Raw genomic sequence first — 23,675 nt, forward strand, 5'->3', positions numbered from 1 at the left:
CAAGTTAGAGCACTCTAACTTATGCTTATGCTGGTGCTTCTACTATTGAAGCAAAGGGAACTTTAGTAAAGTAAATACAATGTAAATATGAACTCTGTGTGACTAGACTTTTATCAAAATGTGTTTTCTCCAACCTAACCTTTGCCATATCAAAGGTCTTTCATCTTCTCATATCTTTTTTCACTCTACTCACAAACAGTATCACTTGAGAATGCGAAATACTTGCATATCTAATGTTGGAAGTACTTTCAGAGAAACAAAAGCTACAGCAAGATCATTTCTTTTAAGATTAAAAATCCAAAATAATCAGTAGACACTTCTTACCCACAGAAACTGAGGTCCACAAAAAAAGCTCGCATGGTTATGCGCATTCACAGAAATATAGTACACAGCCCATGCTGTCGTATCGTTTTTGTACTTTGATTTCTATTGAGTATGAACCAGACCCAGAGAATAAAGACCTTGCTACAGTGGTGACTGCTGCTGCCACATGAGTATTTTCCAGATCTTACATACCCTTACGGCTGAACAACAAAACTCTTTGGGAAACTCCTAAGTATGCTAAAACTTAACCAGAACCCAACCTCCTGATAAACAGCGTATCCCAAAGCAAAGCTCTTTGTTCTACGGTCATTCCCATATGCGAATTTTTACAGGTCGCCACATTTTCACCAGTTATTCACTGGGGCATAAATTCCACAAATTATGTGAAACTGCAAATATAAAGCCTGAATGATGAACAGAACAGTACAAGTTACAGCAGTGACAACATAACAACTGACTGCAAATTCAAAGTAAGACTACCGTATAAAATAAGTCACATAAGACTACCGTATAAAATAAGTCACGTAAATCTGAGGGCAGAGATCCAAGTCTAGAGGAAAGGAAAGGGAAGAATAACAGCACTGCTTCTTTAGTAGCTTCAGGAACCTGAAGGCATATGGGAGAAAAGGTAAGCCTGAGCTATTAAATTCCAAAATTCCACTGAGCTATTAAATTCCAAAATAGACTTGTATATTGAACCAGTGTCCAACTTGTCATTTGTTAAAAGGGATAATCAGTTAGGAACCAATACATCCTTCCAATTCACTATTGCTTTCTTTGTGGGTAGGCATAACTCTCAAACACCACTTTGTGTTTGAAGAGACTGGATTCAATAAGCAACAAAACTACATTGAGTTGGGTGACTTTTTCCTTGATAACTTTACCCATATAAAATAGTTATGATGGAGTACACAACAGCAAAGGAATTGTACTAAAATGAGGCTATTCAAAATCAGGTCTGTGTAAACAAATTATACATTAATTGCCTGTAATTTTGTCATAGAAATGTAAAAACATTTTTTTCTCTACAACCTTCCTCACTGCCCCCAAACAAGGATGTGGTTAACAACATCTAAGTTATGTTTAAGACTCTAGATGTTCTGGATGTAAAATATATGATACTCAGTGAAGTAATTCACAGCCAAAGTTGCCAATTTTTTTAAACCATCACAAAAATACTAAATTATGTTGCTATAAAACAACATAGTGTGCTATGTTATAGTTTTATAGTACTATAAAACAACAACAAAGTGAGTTTTAAGCACAATTAAAAACAGAAGAAAAGATTCTGCTCCCTTTTCCACCTCTAACGCTTCTTCCAGTTTCAGATCTCCTGTCGAAACCTACCTTCTGATACTCTCAGAGGCAGCAGTAACCACATGAGATACCAAGTACAGCCAAGTATATAAAGGCAGCTACTGCTGTTCCTTGTCCCCTTTCCCCTCCATGACTCCAAGCAACTGCTGCAACTCCATGCACTAAAGCTGGCTCACCCCTCAGAAACACTTCTTGTTCAAGATCTTTCAGACAGATTACGTTAAGTTTTCAGTACCAACACCATAGTAATGGAACATTAAATGCAAACTGAAATCCTGTATTCTTTGTATAATCAATGAAGAAGAGCACCATTTGTAACTATTTACATCTGAACAACCCATCGCGTCCAAGTCTTGCTTTCATGAACACTGATTATCTGAATTCTGGTTAATCTGGACACTGGCCATGTAATGCACTAACTGCCTAACTACTGCCCAACTCCAGTCACGGCACTTCACCCCTGACCAATTTTTAACTGGGTGAGTAAGAGCTACACTACAGCAGATGAGAGCTTCAAAACCAGTATATGTTCAAGTGTATAGAAGCTGAACGTACTGAAGAAATTACTGACTTCTGTTCTAACAACATGGCTAAAACCCTAATCTTTATTTTAAATTCTATCATCTCCACGTGCACACCTAAAATTTATGTATTTTTTAATCAGTGGTTTGCAAGCTACCTTAAACATTGGGAATATAAAACTAAGTGACACAGGAAATATCAAATCAGATATGATTCAGTTCTCAAAAGACCTCTACTTCGAATAGCTATGATTATCTCTTCGGAATTACATATAAACACTTAATGGCAGATACCATTTGGACATGAAACAAGTAATTAACATAAGCATATATGAAAAATATAAAAAGAATACATATATTTGTCATTTCTTTACATTAAAAATTTCAACAAACTTTATGTGTAAAGCCATACAACAATCATTTATTGTCACATGTATATCCTTTAAGACATACTAACAAAAAAACATTAACTAAATTTCACTTTCTCTCAGCTATTAATTTCACTACTCAAAATGGTGTGAATCCCAAATCCACAGTCCCGTATGTTCCTGGGTTGGGGCAGAGGGGGTGCCACCTTTAATTTATTCACCATCCACCCTTTTTATTTGTGTTTCTATAGAGCATCTCACCAATGGCTTCTTAGAAACACTGGCAAATTACTCTCTGGCTTGCCTCTGCTCACATTCCTCTTTTCCTTTACTCTCTTTCTTCTCCTTGTCACACACACAGGAAAACAGCTATGGAATAAGGCCCCCTTTCCTTTAGTAGAGACCAGTTTAGTGTGATCACTGATGTGCTCATTGCAATCATTCCCCTTCCCACCCCTCTGGTCCTTCACACCAACACCAGCAAGTTCTGAGGTTTCTCTCTCATCATTAAACGAGAGTCATGCATGACCCCGTGAATCTCTCTGTTTATCTCAGCACTATCTCATCTCCGAGATCAATGCATGCTTGATCCTGTTTCTCCAATTCCATCCTACACTCTAGCTTGGCTTTGGTGCACAAAATAGGCTAAGTTTTTGGACTATAAAAAAAATCTCTAGCAAACTCTTTAGTCAAGCATCACTCCCAGTATGCTTTACCCTTTTTTACCCACTTTTCAACTGCACTTGAAGAGATGTTTTATAGACAGTTGGCTACATGTATTTCTTGAAAGTGTGTCCCTTTCTGATTTCTTTTAAGACTCAGTAGTCCTCTGTGTCTCCAGCTATTCTTTCAGAGCACTATCTGAAGGTCTTCTCTCATTTCTCCCACTCCTCTCAATGCCAACTTCCCACAGGGCTTCACTTGTCAACTCTTTATCACTTTCCTCTACAATTTGCCTTTGCATCACCTCACTCACAGGCACTGGTTCAATCAGCTTGTCAGTGTTACAGATTCACAGAACATTTCCAACTCAGAGTTAACTACTTTTTGTCCAAACTAAAATCTCTACCTTTCTGACATCTCCTCATGGCTGCCTAGTTGTCAGTTCAAGCCCAACACGATAAAATGGAGCTCTAACGTCCTTCTGAACTCACCTCACCACTTCCCTTCTAGAGAAGTGTCACAAAGAATTTTCCGAATGTCTTTCATAGCTGGATGTCAACCTCCACTCATATCTATTTTTTTGTACGTCCTCATAATTAAGCACTATCAAAGTCATACACTTATTCTTCCATTAAACTTCTTCTTTCATGTCACATCTCTATTATGGATGCAACCTTTTATTCAGTGTTAATAAATACAGTCTTGCCCACTAAGATATATTCAGAGCCCAGATGGAAAAATCACTCTGTTAGTCTATTACTTCAAATAAGTTAATCTCTACATTCTTTCACAGCTTGCTCAATCCCTTTCTCATCAAAACATAAGCCACCTGTCTTAATTTCACAGTCTTCAACACCCTATCTCAGTTCTACCCACCATGTTTCATTTAAAATAAGACCAATTCCTGAATCCAATGAATGCAAAGTGCAATTGAATTTTCAGAAAAACAATTTTTAATTCTCCCCCATGATGTCCATAGTGCTTGGAAGGTTTGTTCCTAAATATACAGAAAAATCATTACATTTATCTTCCTCTAAGTCCCTTCTTTCTTATGTGTCCTGAAAAATATAAACATTAACAGTGGCTGGACCTTTGGAGTGTTGAAGCTAGTATCCACCATGATGACCAACACTGACCAATTGTTCTATCGTTTTCCAAGTTAATCTATATGCACTTTCTATCTACAATCTGATGTACCAATTGTAAACTTTTTGAGGAAAGCATTATCTTTTCAAGACCTAGCACAAGTAGACCTTGGTCCATTAGTCATTTTTCCAAGTGTTATTGTAATTAATTACAAATGCCACCATCCATATGAAAATGGCCATTGGAAAGTGAAACAGAATAAGAAAATCAAGAAACTAACATAACTTTCTAATATCTGGCTGGGAATTAAACTTCAGTCCACAGATCTGAAATGACTGACTTATCCTAAACAGGATATATTCCCCCTCAGTTCTCTACTGAGGAATTAGTCATTAATTCCTCCTATTAAGATATTTCCTTCTCTCAAAAGGTGAATATTCAAGAAGCAGCAGCATCTATTGTCTCAGTGAAGGAGGACAGAATCCCGTTCTAATTTTATCATATCCCACACTACCTTCCTTTTTTTAAAATCAGTGTACAATTATTTGCAAAAATAACCTATTCCATTCACATTTTGATGAATGATATAAAGAACTGCTTTCAGTAACAACAAAACAAATTAATAAACTCATATTGTACAGTCCAATAAGGTTGCAGCACAAACACCAGCTCACAATAATTCAGGTAAAAATAAATTGTTGTGTGTCTGTAAAAGCAGGAATTCCTGCAATAAATACCACACATACCAACCTTTTGAAAGGAAATGGCATTATTTTTTTTTTTCCGCTGAACCTGGAATACAAGTGATTACTTTCTAAATACTGGTAAATAGAATACTTTGTCAAATTTGCAAGAAAGTTCTGTTTTTGAGAGAGACTCATCAGAATTTTCAAAATAAAACTGGAAATTTCCAAACATACATATTTTTTATCTAGACTCCAACAGCAAATTTCATATCCCTGTTACTGTCTAGTAAAAAATGTAAAAACCAAAAAAGCCTACCAAGATTAAAGGTTTACCAATTAAGATTTTTTGACCCATTTATAGTATTGATGCCACAAAACCATAAAACACAGAAACTTTCAGGCTGCTTCTCCTGAATTAATTACAAATATCCTGGTCATTCATGGGAATTTCCATTTAGCTTCCTCGATTCAGATGAGCAGTCAAATTTGGTAGTAGCAAATATACTTTTTGATTGAGAGTCAAATGTTAACAAATTGTGACTATATTATAAATAATATGAGTGAGAACATCCCTAAGTCTTCCCTGGGATTATACTGACAAAGGCAAACATCCTTCTACATTGAGACATTTTTATTGTGTATTCCAGAAACAAACTGGGTAACAGTTGTCTTGACCACCGTGAATAAATCTCTCACCTTCGTGTTGGCGCATGCTTTCCCCTTCTTATAGTCCTTATGGCTGCCTCTTTTATCCAATTTTGCCCACAAGGCTTTGGCTTTCCAGTAATTTAGCTTGGATTTGAGTTTGTGATAGAAAGATCGATAGTCCTTGGGCTTTAGTTCTAGGTAGTCACAGAGCTCTTGGAAAGCCTTAAGAGTCCCCTTGCAGGTTGAAGCCTGGACAAATCTGTCAAAGAGAACATGAGCCTGGTTCACCTTCTCATTCTTACTTTCCTCCATGCTTCACACTTCGCAGCTGCCCTGGGGGGCAGCTGTTCTCTTCTGGTCTGCCAGATTTCCCAATGTTGCTCTGCTGAGCCGCTTTCACCTCTGGCTTATAAGCATTATTAACCTATAAAACAAAAAGAAGAAAACGTAACTGAGCTTGCTCTTTTTCAGTTTTTCCAAAATTTTGTCTAAGCCTCTTGAACTGAGAGCCCAGATTCTCAGTAACTAATAAAGCATCAGTTTTAAATAAGTCAACTGATCAGTACCCCGAGGAGTCCTGCCCAAGTTGACTGAAGCAGACCCTTCCAAAGCTCACTGAGCCTTGCTGCAGACAGTGGGACACCTCACCTCTGTTAAATCACAAATTTTTTTACCTGAACCAGTCCCTAGGAAAGTTTTACCAAAACTCATTTCACATGAATGGCAGAGAAGTTACAAGTAAACTGGCAGGAGTTATGTGATGTTTGGAAGTGAACAGAGGTTTTGAAACAAAAGATAGACTTAATGTATCAAGTCACTGTGATAAGCAGATCCCTATGGTAACACCACAGCAATGGTTATGTCCTGGTCGTAAAAACACTACTGCCACAAAGTACTTCAGAAGTTTAAAATAAGTTTTGGGTTCTTCGTTCTAAAAGGACATGTGTCTTTGCTCATGATAAATAGAGATGATGAAAGAGGATGGCATAGCACAAGCTGGTATCTCTGTCAGAGTCCTTGCAAACACTGTTTTTGTACAGTGACGTAACAAACCCAGTGATATCTACTGCAATCCTAGAAAGAAGTTAAACCTGCTAATAGCAATCAAATGCTTAAGAAAAGATGTCAAGACAAAAAAAAAGGCCTGTCTGCGCTTCATCAAGCGGTATAAACTTTTGCCTGACCTAGAGTCTATGCATATATTCCTGGTGGTAATTAAGCAGGAGGTCTGCTACTCTCAGTTGCTTTTCTGGGATCCCTCAGAAGCAGCCTGTAGAACTACAGAATGAATTGTTTGGATCACAAATAGCAGATTTTGTTTAAAGAATAGGTTTTTTTTCTCCCTCTCTCCCTTTCTTTTATATATAAAAAAATCTCTTTCTTCCTTTTATAGATGATACTAACGACATACGTGTAATAGGTTGCTCTCGAAGAAAAAACAGTTCTGTGTGTCTTCAGACAGGAGAGCAGCATGGGAACATAGTGGGAACTATGGAAGTGAAAGCATTTCTGAGGTGCTTTTTGTTCTTTGTTTTTTTGCAACGGGTATTAAGGTAAAAAAGGAAATATGTGGACTCGGATAAAACCTTTTAGATTCTCACCAGCCTTTTTCCTGCTTCCAGCAGACAGGAAGCCAAGTCAAACATTACAGTTCATGTCTCTTCCCCTCCCCTATGACAGCTCTGAAGCAGTTTATTTGGACACTCCTGCATTTCACCCTAACATGGTATTTATTGCTTATGTTTAGAAACAGCAAAGGAGACCTGGAAACCTTTATATACAGCCACAAACTGTTATTAAAAATTAAATCTACTACAGAATCCACAGTATACTGCTGAATGTGATTCTGACTTTATTAGGACAACTGCCTTAGAGGATGAACATGAAGCTGTTTTTCTAACTGGTTGATAGCGATGCTATGTCCATATCAGTACTGCTCACTAAGCAGGATGGAACTAAATGCTTTCCTTATTTTTCATCGTAACTTCACTGCAGTGAAGCTGGAAACATGCTCCAGGCTTGCACCTCAGGGTAACCACTGCACTACTACAGGGGTCTAAGACACTATGCTTTAAGCCTGTGTCTCCTCTGCTGTTCTCAAGAAGAATGTTATAAAGAGCTCCAACAAATCACTTCTTATGCTGAAGGAGTAATTTCTGTGTAATATAGATACAACAAAATACCTACAGTCTAAAGCCATATGCCTCATTAGTCAGCACAACATTGCAAGTTGAATACTATTTTCTGTTATGATTCTCCCATCTCTTGCACCCCGTTCTACCACCCACTCACTCACTTTACACCAGCACTTCAGGTGACTGACACTTCCTAAGAAAAAGCAATAGAAGTTATATGATCTAAATTCAGTGGAGTGTCAATTTAAGTCTGTTAGTCCACAGCCTATTACTGATATATCCAGATGTAAGGACAACATAGGTTTAATTTCTTACCCTTGCTTCTATTTTACTCTTTCAACACAGGAGGGAAGTGGAACTCATTCTGCACTGCTCAGAGAGATCCCAAAGTTAAAATCCAATCTAATTTCATTCTAGGAACTTACTGCTTTGTGTGCAAGGTTTGCCAAGCTAGGAGACAAACCTGCAAAAGCAAGCAGGTCATTGTAGGCAGCACAACCCGAGTGGCACATTAATACAGCAATTCTGCCAACATCCCATTTCAGGCTGTGAAGTCAGTTATGCCCACAGGTCAAATACAGAGGCTTCCGTCACTGCAATTAGTCACTCCCCAGAACTCTGCATTCTTGATGTAAACACCCAAAGCCTTTGGAACCCGCCAGCAACACATCAGAGATCATGGAAATTACAGGAGGCAAAGCAAGGGCAGGCAAGAATTATTTGCCAGGTTTCCAGGGTATTCATATGCCTTGTTGGCTATTCTGCAAGTCTGCAGTATCCTGCATGTTTTGCCTCGAGGCAGCTGATTGCTGACTCAGAAGCTCTGTAAATTCCTTGGCTGGAGTGTTGGGAGAGAAAGACAAAGCCCATGAAAAAAACGCATGCAAGAACAGTGTTCATGTTGCTATTTACAATAATAGCATGAGACTGTCACTGACTCACGACTGCAAGTACGCTCAGGATCTCCAACGCTTCCCCAGGACAAAAGAAATCAATGAAAAACAGAGACACAACAGGCCATGAATAATTCTGGGTGGTCGTTCTTTCCCACAGCCACCACAGATGCATGAATAGAAGTATTTTGCCAAATGCACACACAAAAAAGAAAGTTCAGTGCCCTACTTCCATCAAATGTAAGAGATAGGAAGAGATTTTTGCAAATGAATTTGGTTGTAGAAATTCAAGTTCCTGCAGAAAGTATTGCAAATGCAGGACTCCTATATTCCATGCCAACACAACCCCATTACAGGAGTCACCCTCTCTACATTTTCCATGTTAATTTTATTAAAAGTGCTCATTCAACTAATTATTTGAGCCTGGAAAAATAAAATATTACATGAATATATTTTCCAGCATTCTTCTCCATTTTTTTCCAGCAGAAACTATCAACTTAATTCCATCTAAATTCACAGCTTGTTCCATCTAGCTTAAAACAGCATTTTGAGTGAATAAAACATTTGCCAAAGTAACTGCCCAGCTCCACCTCAGAGTGCTGGCTTTCTCTGAGTACAATGTAAATACTTTCTTATATTTTGGTTATTTCACAGCCAGGAAAACACCACCGATACACCCCTTACAGACAAATCCCTAAAAAATCAGATCAAACTGCAGTACTCTATGGAATCTGAAAGCAAGTTGGTCTATCAATCATAAAACTACTGATAGCTCCAATAGTCCCAATTTCCATTGATTTCATCTCTTCCCTAAATTTCCAGTTTGCCAGTAACATTCCCTATGCCCTTGTCTCCCTTTCATGGCCTCCCAGCTTCTGCCTAAGCAAGACTCCGTAAAACGCTTTGGAAACTCTGGTATTACTGCAGTACCTAGGCAGCCAGTACACACTTGCAACTTCGCTAGCAAAAGCCTAAACACAGATTATCGTTAAGCTACACCTATTTTTGTCTCTCTCCTCCACCCAGCCTCCAGTTTTCTTGTAGGAAATCAACTACCTTTGAGACTTTTATTCCCCATCAAGTCTGGATGAAATTGTCCAAAAGTTATTAAGGATGAACAGAAAAGCAAATGAACAAACAGCTCAATCCCGTAACCCCCCCTTCTTTTGGAAAACACACTAAAAAAAGTCTTTATTCCAACAAATGAAAAAGCTCTGGTTTCATTTCCAGTATCTGATTTATTTTACTTTTAGCTAAAACTAAAGAAATGGACTTTGCTACAATATGTTCATGACTTCCTAAGTGACCACAGGTACTAAAAAGTGCAGGTTTAGGGCAGTGTGGAACAGATGGCAAAAAGAGGACAATTTTGACAAGAAAAGCTAAAGGCAGAACTGGCAATTATTTTAGCTCCATTTTATGCAGACAAGGAATGGGAAAGCAGGAGGACAAAGGCGTGGTTGCCATTGTTTGCAGCTTCCCTTTTATACCAGATGGAAAAAAGGAACGTCAGCACTGTCCGCAGTATGTTTTAAGATGGTGTTTAGATCTGCTCCTGCTCATAAAATTCAACACTCAAGCAAATATGCTGGCAAAGATGTTTGTGTTTTAATACACTTATCAAACCTGATTTGGTGGGCTTCGGTACACCATATGGGAGCGACTCTTTTGGGTCTCCACCTCTTTCCTGTCTACACCCCCTCTCAAGCTAGGACAAAAGTGGGAGAAAGAGATCAAATATGAACTTGGTTGCAACTACAAGAACCCATTCTTAAGGAGAAGATCAAAGCACATATATGAACAGTTCACAGAATTCTCACACCAAGAAAAACTCAATCCAGTAATGATTTGAACAGAAATACAAATTATATCCAAGGACATGGAATCACACAAATACAGAAGTCGTTACAGATAATATTTTGGTTCCCAAATTCATATCAAAGTACTGAATAAAAATGTGTACATTGTTCATTACTAACCATTTCTTAAGTGCTGCAGCATGAGTACAATTGACCTACAAAATAAAACCTTTTGTCTATATGAATCCAACAAACATACTATTCTGCTCCTCTGTCATATGTGACTCTTTGATCACAGTAGAGTCCCTACGCTGAATGAACACCAATGTAAAGAAAGAGGCCAAGAAACAGATCATCTCTCTTCTCTGGAGAAAAAAAAAAAGAAATTATGCCAAGGAAGAGGTAGCTGCCCCTTTATAGGATGTTAAGGGAATAATAGCCATCTGGACAGCTGTCCAGATGGCAAGACAAGCTTTAAGAAGAACTCTAGCTTAAATAGCTGACACAGCTATGTACTAGGGAGATCCCTCATAGCACAAATCTTCACGCTGGGCAACCGGTAACCAATACAGTGATGCCTTCTCACCCAGCATCAACTCACCAGCTGTGTGTTTGAGAAGCTGGGGACATTCTTTACATCTTGGAACTGTTGCCATGCTGTAAAGAACCACACAGAAATTTTCTTTTGCTGTTCATGTAGTGTACTTTCTCAAAGAAGCAAATGTGCTTTTATTCCAGTGGTACTACATCCCCCTAGAATCAAAACTCATGACAAACTTTCTGGAGCATAGCCATTAACGTAGCAAGTCATGGCAGCAACACTTCCCTATACAGGCCTCCCAAAACCCAATGACATATGACAGCAAAGGCTCCATTTGTTATCTGGGTGGCGAAATTCATGCATCTCCCACAAATCCTCCTGAGAAAACACAAATCCACCTGTTTCAATATAGGGAGCCCTCAGTCTGCAAGCATTTCCCATAAAGACCATAACTCACAACTGTAGACAGTCAGACCGTGGGGATTTTCTGATAAGCACAGGTATCCTACTTCTAAGTTAAGTGTACAATCACTTCACACAGGGTGAGGGTAACTTCACTACTAGGTTGAAGCACATGGAAGCTTCTCACTCCACCACTTACCAGGGCAAGAAGGTTGAATACCATTCTCTCATTTGAAGTGCTTCGAAGAGGTTCCTGAAGTTACATTTCAACACAAAACCCCATCCTGAAGTTAGATCCTACCCAATTTTACAAGCTGGACTTCACCAGAGTTCTTCAAACACTATCAAATAACCTGAGGAAAGCTCCTATACTAAAAAAAGCCTCTTAAGAAATGACTGGAATGACACTTTCACAAAACTTTCTTTCTATGACTCCAAATGGGGATAAAACAAATCAGCCACCTTAGCACAGCAAGACATATCAGCTTTTGACATCATATAGGACATGGATTGATTAATCTTTCTGAGCCAACATGCTATGCCACAAGAAAAGGAGGTTTTCAGAAAAGCTTTACTGAATGTTAGAGAACAAGAGCATTGTTCTGACCCAATTAGAAATTTTGAGCAGAATGAAAACTGAAGGCTACAAACACACTATAACGATCTCTGCAGCCCAGTAAGCCAAGTCCTCTGAGGCCTTCAGGTTCTACCAGCACACCGATCACTCCAAGCCATTCCATGACCCAGTGAGAAAACAAACAGAGCCCATATTTATATTTAAAAAATAAATAAAAAGAAATCTCATAGAAGAAATTCTGTAATTAAGCTCACATGAACACACTTTTAAAATTTATGTAAGTGAAGGCTTCTATCTGTCAGAACCTGCCACCAAAACAGGCTGCATCAATCATAAAAGTTAATGCAACAAAGATAATCAACAGGGATAAAGAGACAGATACAACCATATGATATGCAAGTGCCAAAAGGATAAAAATTACCATCCTTTAAAGAGCACGTAAAATGGTTCACGAGATTTGAAAAGTTAGAAGTTCTAGCATCTAATGTAGTACATGCTTGCCTTCTATTATAGAACGTTTGTCTCCACTCAGCATTCTTCAGTTTCCCCTTTTATTAACTAATTCTGCCTTATACAGGTCAAAGATTACCAGTCATGTAGAATCATGGGGTTCAAACTGGGATGAACTTAGCAAAACCACCTTCATTTGGGTCATTGAGAGAAACATCTTAACGCCTCAGAAGCAAACTCAAAGACTGGTCATTTGTGCCAGCATTTATTCTAATCAAGGCAGGTGGCTGCCTGGACTTTTAGCTCCAAGGCTTACTCCTCAGTGGTTTGGTAAATACCAGACTCTCAGAAAACAAAGATCAAATATTCCAGTTATAGATGTTAAAAATGTACATGGGAAAGCAAGTCTTATTTCTGCTGCTTCCAACTCTCAGCTGCTATGGGTGTGGAAAAGAGGCAGGCACTTTCTCGAAGAAGTGGTAGAGAGGGGAGTTAGAAAACAGGATTAAAAGATTCAAAATTCCACCCTCCACACACACTCAACTAGCTAAGGCATCACAAATTGAGTACACTGCCCAGAGCAGTTCAAACAGATTATTTAATGGATGTATATCCTGTTTCTGTGGAGGAAGACTGAATATGGAAAGCAGAAGGACTTAAAAATTTTGGAATTTTTTTTCCTAATGCAGATCTTGCAGGACTCTCTTGGGAGCCAAGAAACCTAAGTAAACAGACATTTGAATAAAAGAGCCATAAAGATTTCTCCAACCCACAAACCACTTCATTTAGAGGCTGTTGAACTTTAAAAACAAAACAAACCCCAAGCTTTATTTCAGAAAAAGTCCAGGAAGGGCTGGGACCATGCTACAACCCCTGGGTGCAACCTCAGCCTTTATAATTGCCAGGTAAAATATATACGCAGAGCTCAAAAAACATTTAAGAAATTGAACCTTAAACCCAGACCTCCAGAACTGCTACTTCCTTTCCCTTAACCAGAAAGGTCCAACCAGGAACAGCATCTCGACAACTCATCTGCAGGTGAGGACCAGCAACTTACTCGTTATCTGCCACATGCCTTCACTTGTCACTGTTAATATATCTGGCACTCTATATCCCACCTATCATATGCCCCCAACCCACATATGGCCAACAGACCCAAGCTCCACCAGCAGGCTGACTCTCTCAAGCTTCACTCCTGCCAAAGAGAATCCCACAGTGTGTTTATAACCATTAATGGGCGTACCTTACTCATATAGCTCAAATCACTACCCTTAGCCTTCTGCTCTCCTTAAAAGTTGTGCATGAAAATGTGTGCCATGTAGTCTCTCCAAATACCTAAAACCAGGAATGGCAATGACAAGGAACTCAATCTAGGGTAGATGCAACAGGCTGTTTCTTGATGCTCCGCAGGCCACCACAGGCCTGTATTGTCCTCCCACATTAGTCACTAGATTAGACCAAAATACACGATTAAGCAATTTCATTTCATTTTGCAAAAGCAGAGAATTACACATCTCAGCAAGAGCGCTACTGACTGAACGTAGTTTGAACAGGACACAAAGCAGGATCTGAAGGGAACCAGAAAGAGACTGGTTTCCATCATGTTTTGAATTTTCTTTTTTTGTAATGACTGGTAGATTCTGTACAGAGCTACACCTCATTTTCATGGTAGAACTTGTTTATCCAGACTCTTAAGGCATGGGGCTTCTAGATAACAGAAAAGATACTGAACGTGTTCAATGGATACACTAAATCCCAATTCATTAGATCACAGGAAGAAAAAACACAATAATAATCATCATCATCCTCTAAATTTTATTTCATAAATTAATAAATTACATTATTTAATAGAGGTCAATAGACACAGGTCCCACAAACCTCTTCTATAACCTGCCCCAGGGTGAATTCCTGTAGACATGTTTTTATTCTGGAGGTGGGGTGGGGAATCTACCCTAGCATTTCGTCAAAGCACTCACTTACTGTAAGTACCTCTTGGAGTTCTTAATTTGACAGTGTCTTAAACTTACTTTGGTATCAACCCTTAAAAAATTTACTCATGTAAATCTTTACCCTTCTAAAGATAAGAATACCCACCCTTTCCACTCTGGTATGATCTGCAATCTTTAGTAACAATAAGAATTTTAAAAAGCAAAACAAAATCCAATCCTCAGCTGCTAACAAACTTCACTGTAAGACTGCCAAATGACAACTGATCAAATCTAGCATCTTAATGAAAATTCATCGCTATTACATAATCCTGTGTCTCTAATGCTTCCTATCCTTCATTTTCCTCATAAGTACAAGGAAAGCTTTTACCAGGAGACAGGAATATATTATAAGCAGGTAACCAGTTTAACATTTTGGCTAAACTATGGCAAACAGGTAGAATAAAGTTCTCATACTACAAAATATACCAAAACCTTGAAAGATAATCCAGATTACAGGTATAGCCTGGCAAAACCAAAACTTTTAACCTCAAACTTTCAACTCTGGACATGAATTAGTATCGTTTGCACATACTGTTACATAGCTTAAAAATAGTAACCAGGCAGCATGTTCCCCACTTGGCTGGACATTTGACTCTCAGTAAATGCTGAAACAGTTTCAATTGGCCAGACAGCAATTCCCTTCCAGCCGCCTAACGCACAGGAGATGCCTCTCTCAGCAAAGGCCATGCCAAGCTCAATGCCTTGAGCAAATGAAAATCTGTTAGGAAATCAGTTACAGAGGAAGGAGGTGGAGGTGGTTTTGTGATTTACTCTCCTCTCCCTGAGGCCTTGGCAAGCAGTTTCTGAAATAAGATGGCAGTCATCACTTCCAGAGGCAGACATTACTAGTCTGCTCAAATACAGCTGCACTGGTAGGGACATGAAAAGACTTGGTACGAATTAGTCAGAGATTTAATCCAATCTAAGTGTAAGGATGCCATTCAGCAGAATTTGCTCCTAGTAGCAAGCACACATAAAAGCTTCTCTCTTTGCCTTTCATCCTCAAGGACTTTTCTGTCTAGTCTTTTTAATTCCATCCTCCTTTGGATAAATGCCTTTCCTCTGCAAGGACATACGGAGGTCTGAGGCAGATATCCTTAGCTGAACCTCCCAGCTATCTGGCAGAGAGAGTTGCTCTACAAGAGGACACGAGCACCCCCTTTCACTTAATGCAGGTCTGTGAGTCCCCATCAAAGGGTGTACAATCACCTTTTTGTGCAATACATCTACACGCACCACTTTAATAGCTCTCAGTGGCCATGAAGAACTACAGCACTGTGAAACAATGCGAAACGTCCAGCATGGTTCGACAGCCCTGTTGCAGTGCTTTGCCACTATGCTGCTTGCACACTGGAATTTGTCTTGTAGGGCATTCCAGGACTTCCATTGGCAGATGATTCAGTTCTGGACCTTGGGCTCAAACTGAGTAACTTCCATAATCCCTTATTTCATAACACCACCCTCCACCTGATATTTGAGCACTAGCCAGACCAATTCTTTTTTAAAATGCTTTTAATGCAGCAAGAAGAAGGGGCAAGAGAGACTAAAGTCAACATGTGACCTTCTCAGTGATAATACCAACAGGCTGCTGCTAGCTTGTCTGAAGGCAAGCAACAACTTCAGAATCAGACTGACACGTTCTCTTTAAGAAAAAGATTGAAATTAAGAAATACTTCCTTCAACTTCATTCAACTGCTGTTTTCAGGCTCCATCAGCCAGCATGGACTGGTAGCACAGCACTCTGTAAACCAAGGATGACCAACATTAGTGGCAGAATCTCAGCATGACAGTAGCTGCAGAAATCTATAAAATGATCCATGGAGCAGACCACAAGCGTTAATCTAAGTTCCTCTCCAGAGAGAGCAACCTGGGGCCTTCAACATCTGGAAACCACCCTCCCTCTAGTTGCTCAATGGTATTATATGAATACTAAATTGTTTATTTACCGTTAGCTTATGCCAATAGAAGCATATGCTGCAATTAAGGCGGCTTGTTTTTCTCCAGTCTGAAGATTGAGAAATGTAAAGAATGTGTTCCTGATTACATTGGAGGCCATCAGTGGAATCTATATGCTTACTCTCTCCACTCCACTCCCCTGTCCTTCCCCATACATACACCACAGAAATTATCACAAGTAGCCTTTCTTCATGGACCCAAGAGATCTCGCTAACTGTAATGAAACATTTCCTATTCCATGGGGTAGACTGGAAAACTCTTTGATATTCGGATCTTCAAATACTTGGAGTGTCCACAATGAAAAAACTGTTTGCTTTTAACCTTTCATTTCTATAACATCCCTGGTTTTCCAGTCATTCTCTTCTACAGTAACTATTGAATTATGTTCTGTAACTATAGGGGATAACTGGGGAACACTCATTTGGAAGACCAAAAGGCAGACAGAACAATCTGAGACTGACAGAAATGGGCAATTTCCTGAGCCATATCATGCTGTGGCAGCTGAGATTACTAATGCTTTTTATCCTATCCTTATCACCTCAGAATTTTCTTCCTAAACCCTGCTGTTTTTATGATTAATAACTTTCTTTTCATTTCCAGGTCAAGTTTATACATCTTTGTTCCTGTGATGATACTGACCTACGCATTAGCTTTCCCTGCCTTCCTGCACATAGACAGATGCCACATCCCCTCTTGATCCTTGTTACACTGAGGTTAAATCAAGCTCTTCTAGTCTAAGACAGGCACTCTTTTCCGAGGTCTCCCAAGGAGGACGACTGCGTTGTTGGGTTTGGGGTGGGTATGAAATCTTATAAAGAACTATAGTTGTACACTGCATTTGGCCAAATGAGTTCTCACAAGAGTATGGCATAATAGGGTACATATTGCAGGGTATACCCCTCCCCTGAACATTCCAGGATTGCTTTGGGTCTTCCACAACTACAGCCCAGTTCTAGTATACATTTCAATGTACTCATTGATCACAGGGATCATTATTTCTCCTTCCTTGGTCTTTTCCAAGTTAAAGGACAGGAGACTGTCTCATTCTTGCTTTTATGCTATTGAATTTAATTTAATTTGTATCCCGTAAGTTCTAGTTCTTTCTACAGAATTTCAATATAAAGACCGAGTTAGTCTCAAAGAAGTAGCATCACAGCCCTCATCCCTAAAGAACAGGAACAGTAATCTTTCCCCGCAAAACTAGGTCCTTCCCCTTTTAAACACAATTTTGTACTTTCTGTTCCCAAGGAAGATGCTCTGAAGTGCAGTACTCATCCCAAATTCAAGGCTCACTCATTTTTCCCAACTGACCAGCATCAGCTGTAAGTAGCCTTTCATGTATACGTGACAAGCATGACGCATTCAACAGAATATATGATGCCTCATATAGAGCTATCAGTGCTTCACAGCACATTTATTAGCAGAGAAGTGCTTTGTGTTTACACCTGAGCAAGCTTCTTGTGGGTACAGTAGAGGTTTCAGAATGTTGTGCTTCCTAGCAGAGAATCAAAATATCATACATGGGAGATTGACTGACCTAAAGCACTAGAGCAACAGAAGTAGGATGAAACAGAGTGCCAGGGCTATCAGAACTCCACCTGATCAAATGTGAAACACACAAATACGATATTTGGATGCAGCAGTCTCTCCAGGAAAGAAGTCCAATATTAATGCCACTGGTCAGGAGACTGACAAAGTTTCATGTGGAAGTATATACAGTTCTGCCTCCCATGGGATGTTAGGCTAGTCTAACAAAGAACTTGTGATCAGTCCTTCCAGTCTCCCCTACTAAATAGAGTAAAAAACACATCTGATAGTGGCAGAAGTAAATGTCTGAAAGCAGAGAAATGGGGTTCTGAAGAACCCTCTCATGAGAAAAGCCTACAGCAATTAAAGACTTACTCAGTTTATTAATAGAATACAGTTCTCTGAGCCTGAAAAGGAACAGACCACATCCTAGGATTTGCCTCCAAACCAGTCCAGTGTTTTGATATTACTGTATGTATGTGGACATGACAATATATGCACAATTAATATGCCAAGCCAGCATCAAGTGATCTTAACCATGACTGCAAAGATGTATGCATAGCAAAAAAGCTTTATTGAAGGTTGTTTTGTTACTATACCAGCTACTAGGAAGAAAATTAACTCTATCCTAGCTGAAACCAGGACAATCTCCATCCCTTATTCAATACCATCTATGTCATGCCCAGGTCCCACATTTTCCAATACATCCCAATTAACCACCACCACCTTTCCTGTCTTTTGATAAATAGACACAGATATCATTCCCTCCATCTATGGGCCATCCCTCTGAACCATCTGTTGAGTTCATTTAGTCCACGACTTTGGGCTCTAGCTGTCATAACAGTCCTTCAGGGCAAAAGAGATGGTGTGTGGTGTTGGATTGTTGCCTCCTGAAGCCAGTTCTGCTTCCATCACCACTGTGCTTGTCCAGTTCTATCATTGCTGCACTTTACTCAGTTTCATCAAAATTAATTCTTCATTAATCAGGGTGATCCTTACTATAATACCATTGATATGGCTTATAACCATTATAGTAGTGATGACATACAATATTATATAGCAATTAACATCACATAAATCAAATCATTGGCTGTTCTCACCCAAAATCAAATCCCCTTGAGGTACACATTGGACTTCCCCATCCTTCCACATTACCCACCAAGTGCACCTAGGTCCTTGAGCAAAAACAATCCCACAGCTGTGCTTGCCTTTGCCAGAGGCAAGAATAACCCAGACTATCTTCACCCAGCATATTTTTGATGTGCATCACAGGGACTTTATCCCCTTCTACAATACATAAGAGTTTTGATTGGGCAGGGCCAGCTCGATTGGCAGATACCCTAGAGTTGACTGATCAGGTGGTTTAGCTAAATGTATATCCCAATGTTTGAATGTCCCAGCACCCATTGCTCTCAGTGTAGTCTTTAACAGTCCATTGTATCATTCAAATTTCCCAGAGGCCAGTGCATGATAGGGGATGTGATATACCCACTCGATGCCGTGCTTTTTGGCCCAGGTGTCTATGAGGTTGCTTTGGAAATGAGGCCATTGTCTGACTCAATTCTTTCTGGGGTGCCATGTCACCTTAAGACTTGCTTTTCAAGGCCCATGATAGCGTTCCAGGCAGTGGCATGGGGCACAGGATATGTTTCCAGCCATCTGGTGGTTGCTTCCACCATTATGAGCACATGGCGCTTGCCTTGGTGGATTTGTGGGAGTGTGATATAGTCAATCTGCCAGGCCTTCCCATATTTATATTTCAGCCATTGTCCTCCATACCAGACAGGCTTTAACTGCTTGGCTTGCTTGATTGCAGCACACGTTTCACATGCATGGATAACCTATGCAATAGCGTCCATGGTCAAGTCAACCCCTCAGTCATGAGTCCAATACGTTGCATCTCTTCCCTGATGGCCTGAAGTGTCATGGGCCCACAAAGCTATAACTCAGCCTTACGTTACCAGTCCAAATCCACCCGAGCCACTTCAACCTTAGCAGCCTGATCCACCTACTAGCTGATGTTCTTCAGTTGCCCAACTCTTGGCTACCTGAGCATCTACATGATGGACTTTTACAATCAGGTTCTCTACTCAGGCAGCAATATCTTGCCACAATGCAGCAGCCCAGATGGGTTTAGCCCTGCACTGCCAGGTGCTCTGCTTCCATTGCTGTAACGACCCCCACAGGGCATTTGCCACCATCCATGAATCAGTATAGAGAGAGCACTAGCCACTTTTCTCAGTCAGCAATGTCTAAAGCCAGCTGGATGGCCTTCACTTCTGCAAACGGACTCAATTCACCTTCTCCATCAGCAGTTTCTCAAACTCATCATATAGGACTCCATACAGCAGCCTTCCACCCCGATGCTTTCCTATGATATGACAGAACCCATCAGTGAACACTGCATCTTGCTGCTCATTTTGGGGCAATTTATTATATAGTGGGGCCTCTTCAGCACATGTCACCACCTCCTCTGGAGATATTCCGAAATCTTTGCCTTCTGGCCAGTCCATGATCAATTCCAAGATTCCTGGGCAACTGGGGTTTCCTATTTGAGCCCATTGTGTGACCAGTGCAACCCACTTACTCCACATAGCACCAGTTGCATGATGCGTAGAGGAGACCCTCCCTTTGAACATCTAGCCTAGCACTGGTAATTGGGGTGCCAGGAGCAGCTCTGCGTCAGTACCAACCACCTCCAAATCAGCTCAAACCCCTTCATATGCTGCCATTACCTCCTTTACAGTTGGAGTATAGCAGGCCTCAGATACTCTGTATCCCTGACTCCAAAACCCTAGAGTCAACCTCAAATCTTCCCTGGTGCTTTCCGCCAGAGACTCCAGGTAATGCCATTCTCCCCAGCTGTGTTGTAGAGCATATTTTTAACACCTTGTGCTGCCCAGACTGGCCCAAGGGCTACTGTATGAACTACCTCCTTTTTAATTTGTTCAAAGGCTTGCTGCTGCTCAGGGCCCCATTCAAAGTCATTCTTCTTCCAGGTGACTTGATATAGAGGGCTTTCGATCAGATTGTAATTGGGCATGTGCACTCTCCAAAAACCCACAACGCCTAAGAAAGCTTGTGCTCCCTTTTTGCTACTTGGTGAAGACATAGTTGTTATTTTGTTGATCACATCCATTGGGATCTGATGATGTCCATCTTGCCATTTTATTCCTAAAAACTGGATCTCCTGTGCAGGTCCCTTGATCTTACTTTGTTTTATGGCAAAACCAGCTTTCAGAAGGATTTGGACTATTTTCTCCCCTTTCTCAAATATGTCTTCTGTGTTGCTCCAAACGATGATGTCAATGTATTGCAGGTGTGCCAGATCTTCACCCTGTTCCAGTGCAGTCTGGATCAGTCCACAGCAGATGATAGGGCTGTGTTTCCATGCCTGGGGCAGTCAATTGCAGGTGTACTGGACACCCACGAGTGAACACAAACTGCCGCCTGCACTCTGCTGCCAAAGGGATTGAGAAAAATACGATAGACATACCAGTCGTGGCATACCACTCGGCTGCCTTTGACTCCAATTCATATTGAAGTTCCAGTATGTCTGGCACAGCAGCACTCAAGTGTCAGTGTGACTTCATTCAGGCCAGAATAGTCTACTGTCAGTCTCCACTCGCCATTAGACTTTCACACTGGTCATACAGGACTGTTAAAGGGTGAGCAAGTCTTGCTGATCACTCCTTGGTTCTCCAGTCAATGAATCAGCTTATGGATTGAAATCAAGGACTCTTAGCTGGTGTGATACTGCCACCAGTGCACTGTTGTGGTAGCGATCAGCACCCATTGTTCTTCAACAGTCAGCAACCCCACAACAGAAGAGTCCTCTGAGAGACCAGGCAAGGTATACAGCTGTTATCTGGCTATAGGCCCCATTATCACAGCATCAGAGCAGCCAGGTGACAATGTGCTCACCTGGATGATAGCTAACGTCTTTTTGCATATCTCACAGCTCACTCAGGGACAGGGATTGGGTGGTTTCCACCTCGTTTAGGAGTTCTGCATCTTCCTCCTCTTCTCATGACAGCCCTGCTTCAGAGTAGCCTGCCTTGTCCACTTCCTCCTCCTTCCCCTTCTTAGTAGGGGTTTCTTCCTTTACTAAACAAGCTGACTTTTGCATCCAGTATTTCTTCTTGTGGATAGGGGCAATTGATACCAGCATGGGCTGGTTCTCTGGTTCAGCTGCAGTGCCTGTCACAAGGGCTGGAGTAGTCACAGTGCCTGTTGTTTTGTTGTCCAGTCCAGAGACCTATCTCTTCCCCTTGAGGGTACTGAATAGTGTTAAACAGGGCTTGGTAGACAGGGGCCAAGCCCAGCACGTTGCAGTGATTTGTGTGTCTCTGGAACTGCCAGGATGACAGGATACTTTTTCCAAATATTTTACTAATTTTTAAGGAACACTTGTTCAGCGGTGAAGTTCCAAAACACTGGAGGTGTCTTAGGTACTTGCCCATACTATTCCACACACCCTGCCACTCATAACTATCCAGCCTTGGGGCAGATCTCCGAGTGGCTTAAATAGTTGTTTAACCTTAAACAAGACCTGCAACACATTCAGAAGACATAGCAACAGGAACATGCTGGTTTGAACATCCCAAGAATATTCAAAATTTTCAAGAGCTATTGTAACTAGCTTGAAGGAGAAGGAGGTGGTGAAGGAGTGGGGGAAAGTATCCCCCTTTGTCTCCTCCATAGATTGGCTCTCTGAGGAGAAAAGGTAGTGTGATAATAGTTTCTGAGAGATGGTTCCTGAAGTATGGAAATGATGGCAATGCTGAGTACAAATACCAGATTAAGTCTCATGACCAGTAATTTTATCATATCATAAGCCAGTGTTACACAGTACAGCAAAATGATAACCTTGACCCAGGCCCCACAGGTAATAAACAGAACAGGGAACATGCACAGAACATAAGGTGTTACATCAACACAATCCTGAAAATAAGCACAAAACTCCGAGAGCACATAAATCAACATTGTGATCAACAACTATTAAACTAATATAATGAATGCTTATAACAAATTTGTTTTAACACATTCTGGTCAGATCTGTCATTATCTCAACCCTTTGTGCCCCACACTGAGCACCAAAAAAGGACTGTTGTGGTTTAACCTGTCAGGCTAGGAATCAGAAAGAAAGGTAAAACTCATGGGTTGAGATAAAGACAGTTTAATAAGATGGAAAAGAAAGGGAAAATAATAATAATGATGATAAAAGAATATACAAAACAAGTGATGCACAGCACAATTGCTCACCACCTGCTGACCAATGCCCAGCCAGGCCCAGAACAGCAGCCACCACCCAGACAACTCCCCCCAGTTTTATCATTCAGCATGATATGGAATGTGATATGGAATATCCTTTGGCCAATCGGGGTCAGCTGTCCTGGCTGTGTCCCCTCCCAGCTTCTTGTGCATCCCCAGCCTCCTCACTGGCACAGCAGTATGAAAAGCTGAGAAGTCCTTGACTTAGTGTAAGCACTGCTTAGCAACAACTAAAACATCAGTGTGGTATCAACATTGTTCTCATCCTAAATCCAAAACACAGCGCTATACCAGCTACTAGGAAGAAAATTAGCTCTGTTCCAGCTGAAACCAGGACAAAGGTTCATAATGGTGTGCAAAATTACCAGCTTTCAAGGCCTTTAGCTGCATAAAGATGAATTTTCTGGCAAAAAAAGTAGCTGATACTGTAGCCATTTCTGTAACCGCCTGTCCTCTTACTGATGCATGTGTTGTGCGGGGTGGGAAGAAGTGTGAGGGAGGTGGCACTAGCCATTTAAAA

At 40.5% G+C, this 23,675-nt stretch overlaps 1 protein-coding gene across 6 annotated transcripts in view; it reads right to left on the reverse strand.

Annotated features, from left to right (window-relative positions):
• Positions 1-5,925, reverse strand: part of MICAL3 (microtubule associated monooxygenase, calponin and LIM domain containing 3) — a gene marked incomplete at both ends in the record, with an annotated part of 106,809 nt that extends 100,884 nt beyond the window's left edge. For all 6 annotated transcript variants that reach the window (XM_082013557.1, XM_082013556.1, XM_082013555.1 and 3 more), the window contains one exon: positions 5,662-5,925. In XM_082013557.1, the coding sequence (XP_081869683.1) occupies positions 5,662-5,925 (264 nt within the window). The remainder of the gene's footprint in view (positions 1-5,661) is intronic.
• Between the last annotated feature and the right edge of the window lie 17,750 nt (positions 5,926-23,675).

This window comes from Phaethon aethereus (genome assembly GCF_964289735.1).
Source record: "Phaethon aethereus genome assembly, chromosome: 1".
In the NCBI taxonomy this organism is placed as follows: Eukaryota; Metazoa; Chordata; class Aves; order Phaethontiformes; family Phaethontidae; genus Phaethon; species Phaethon aethereus.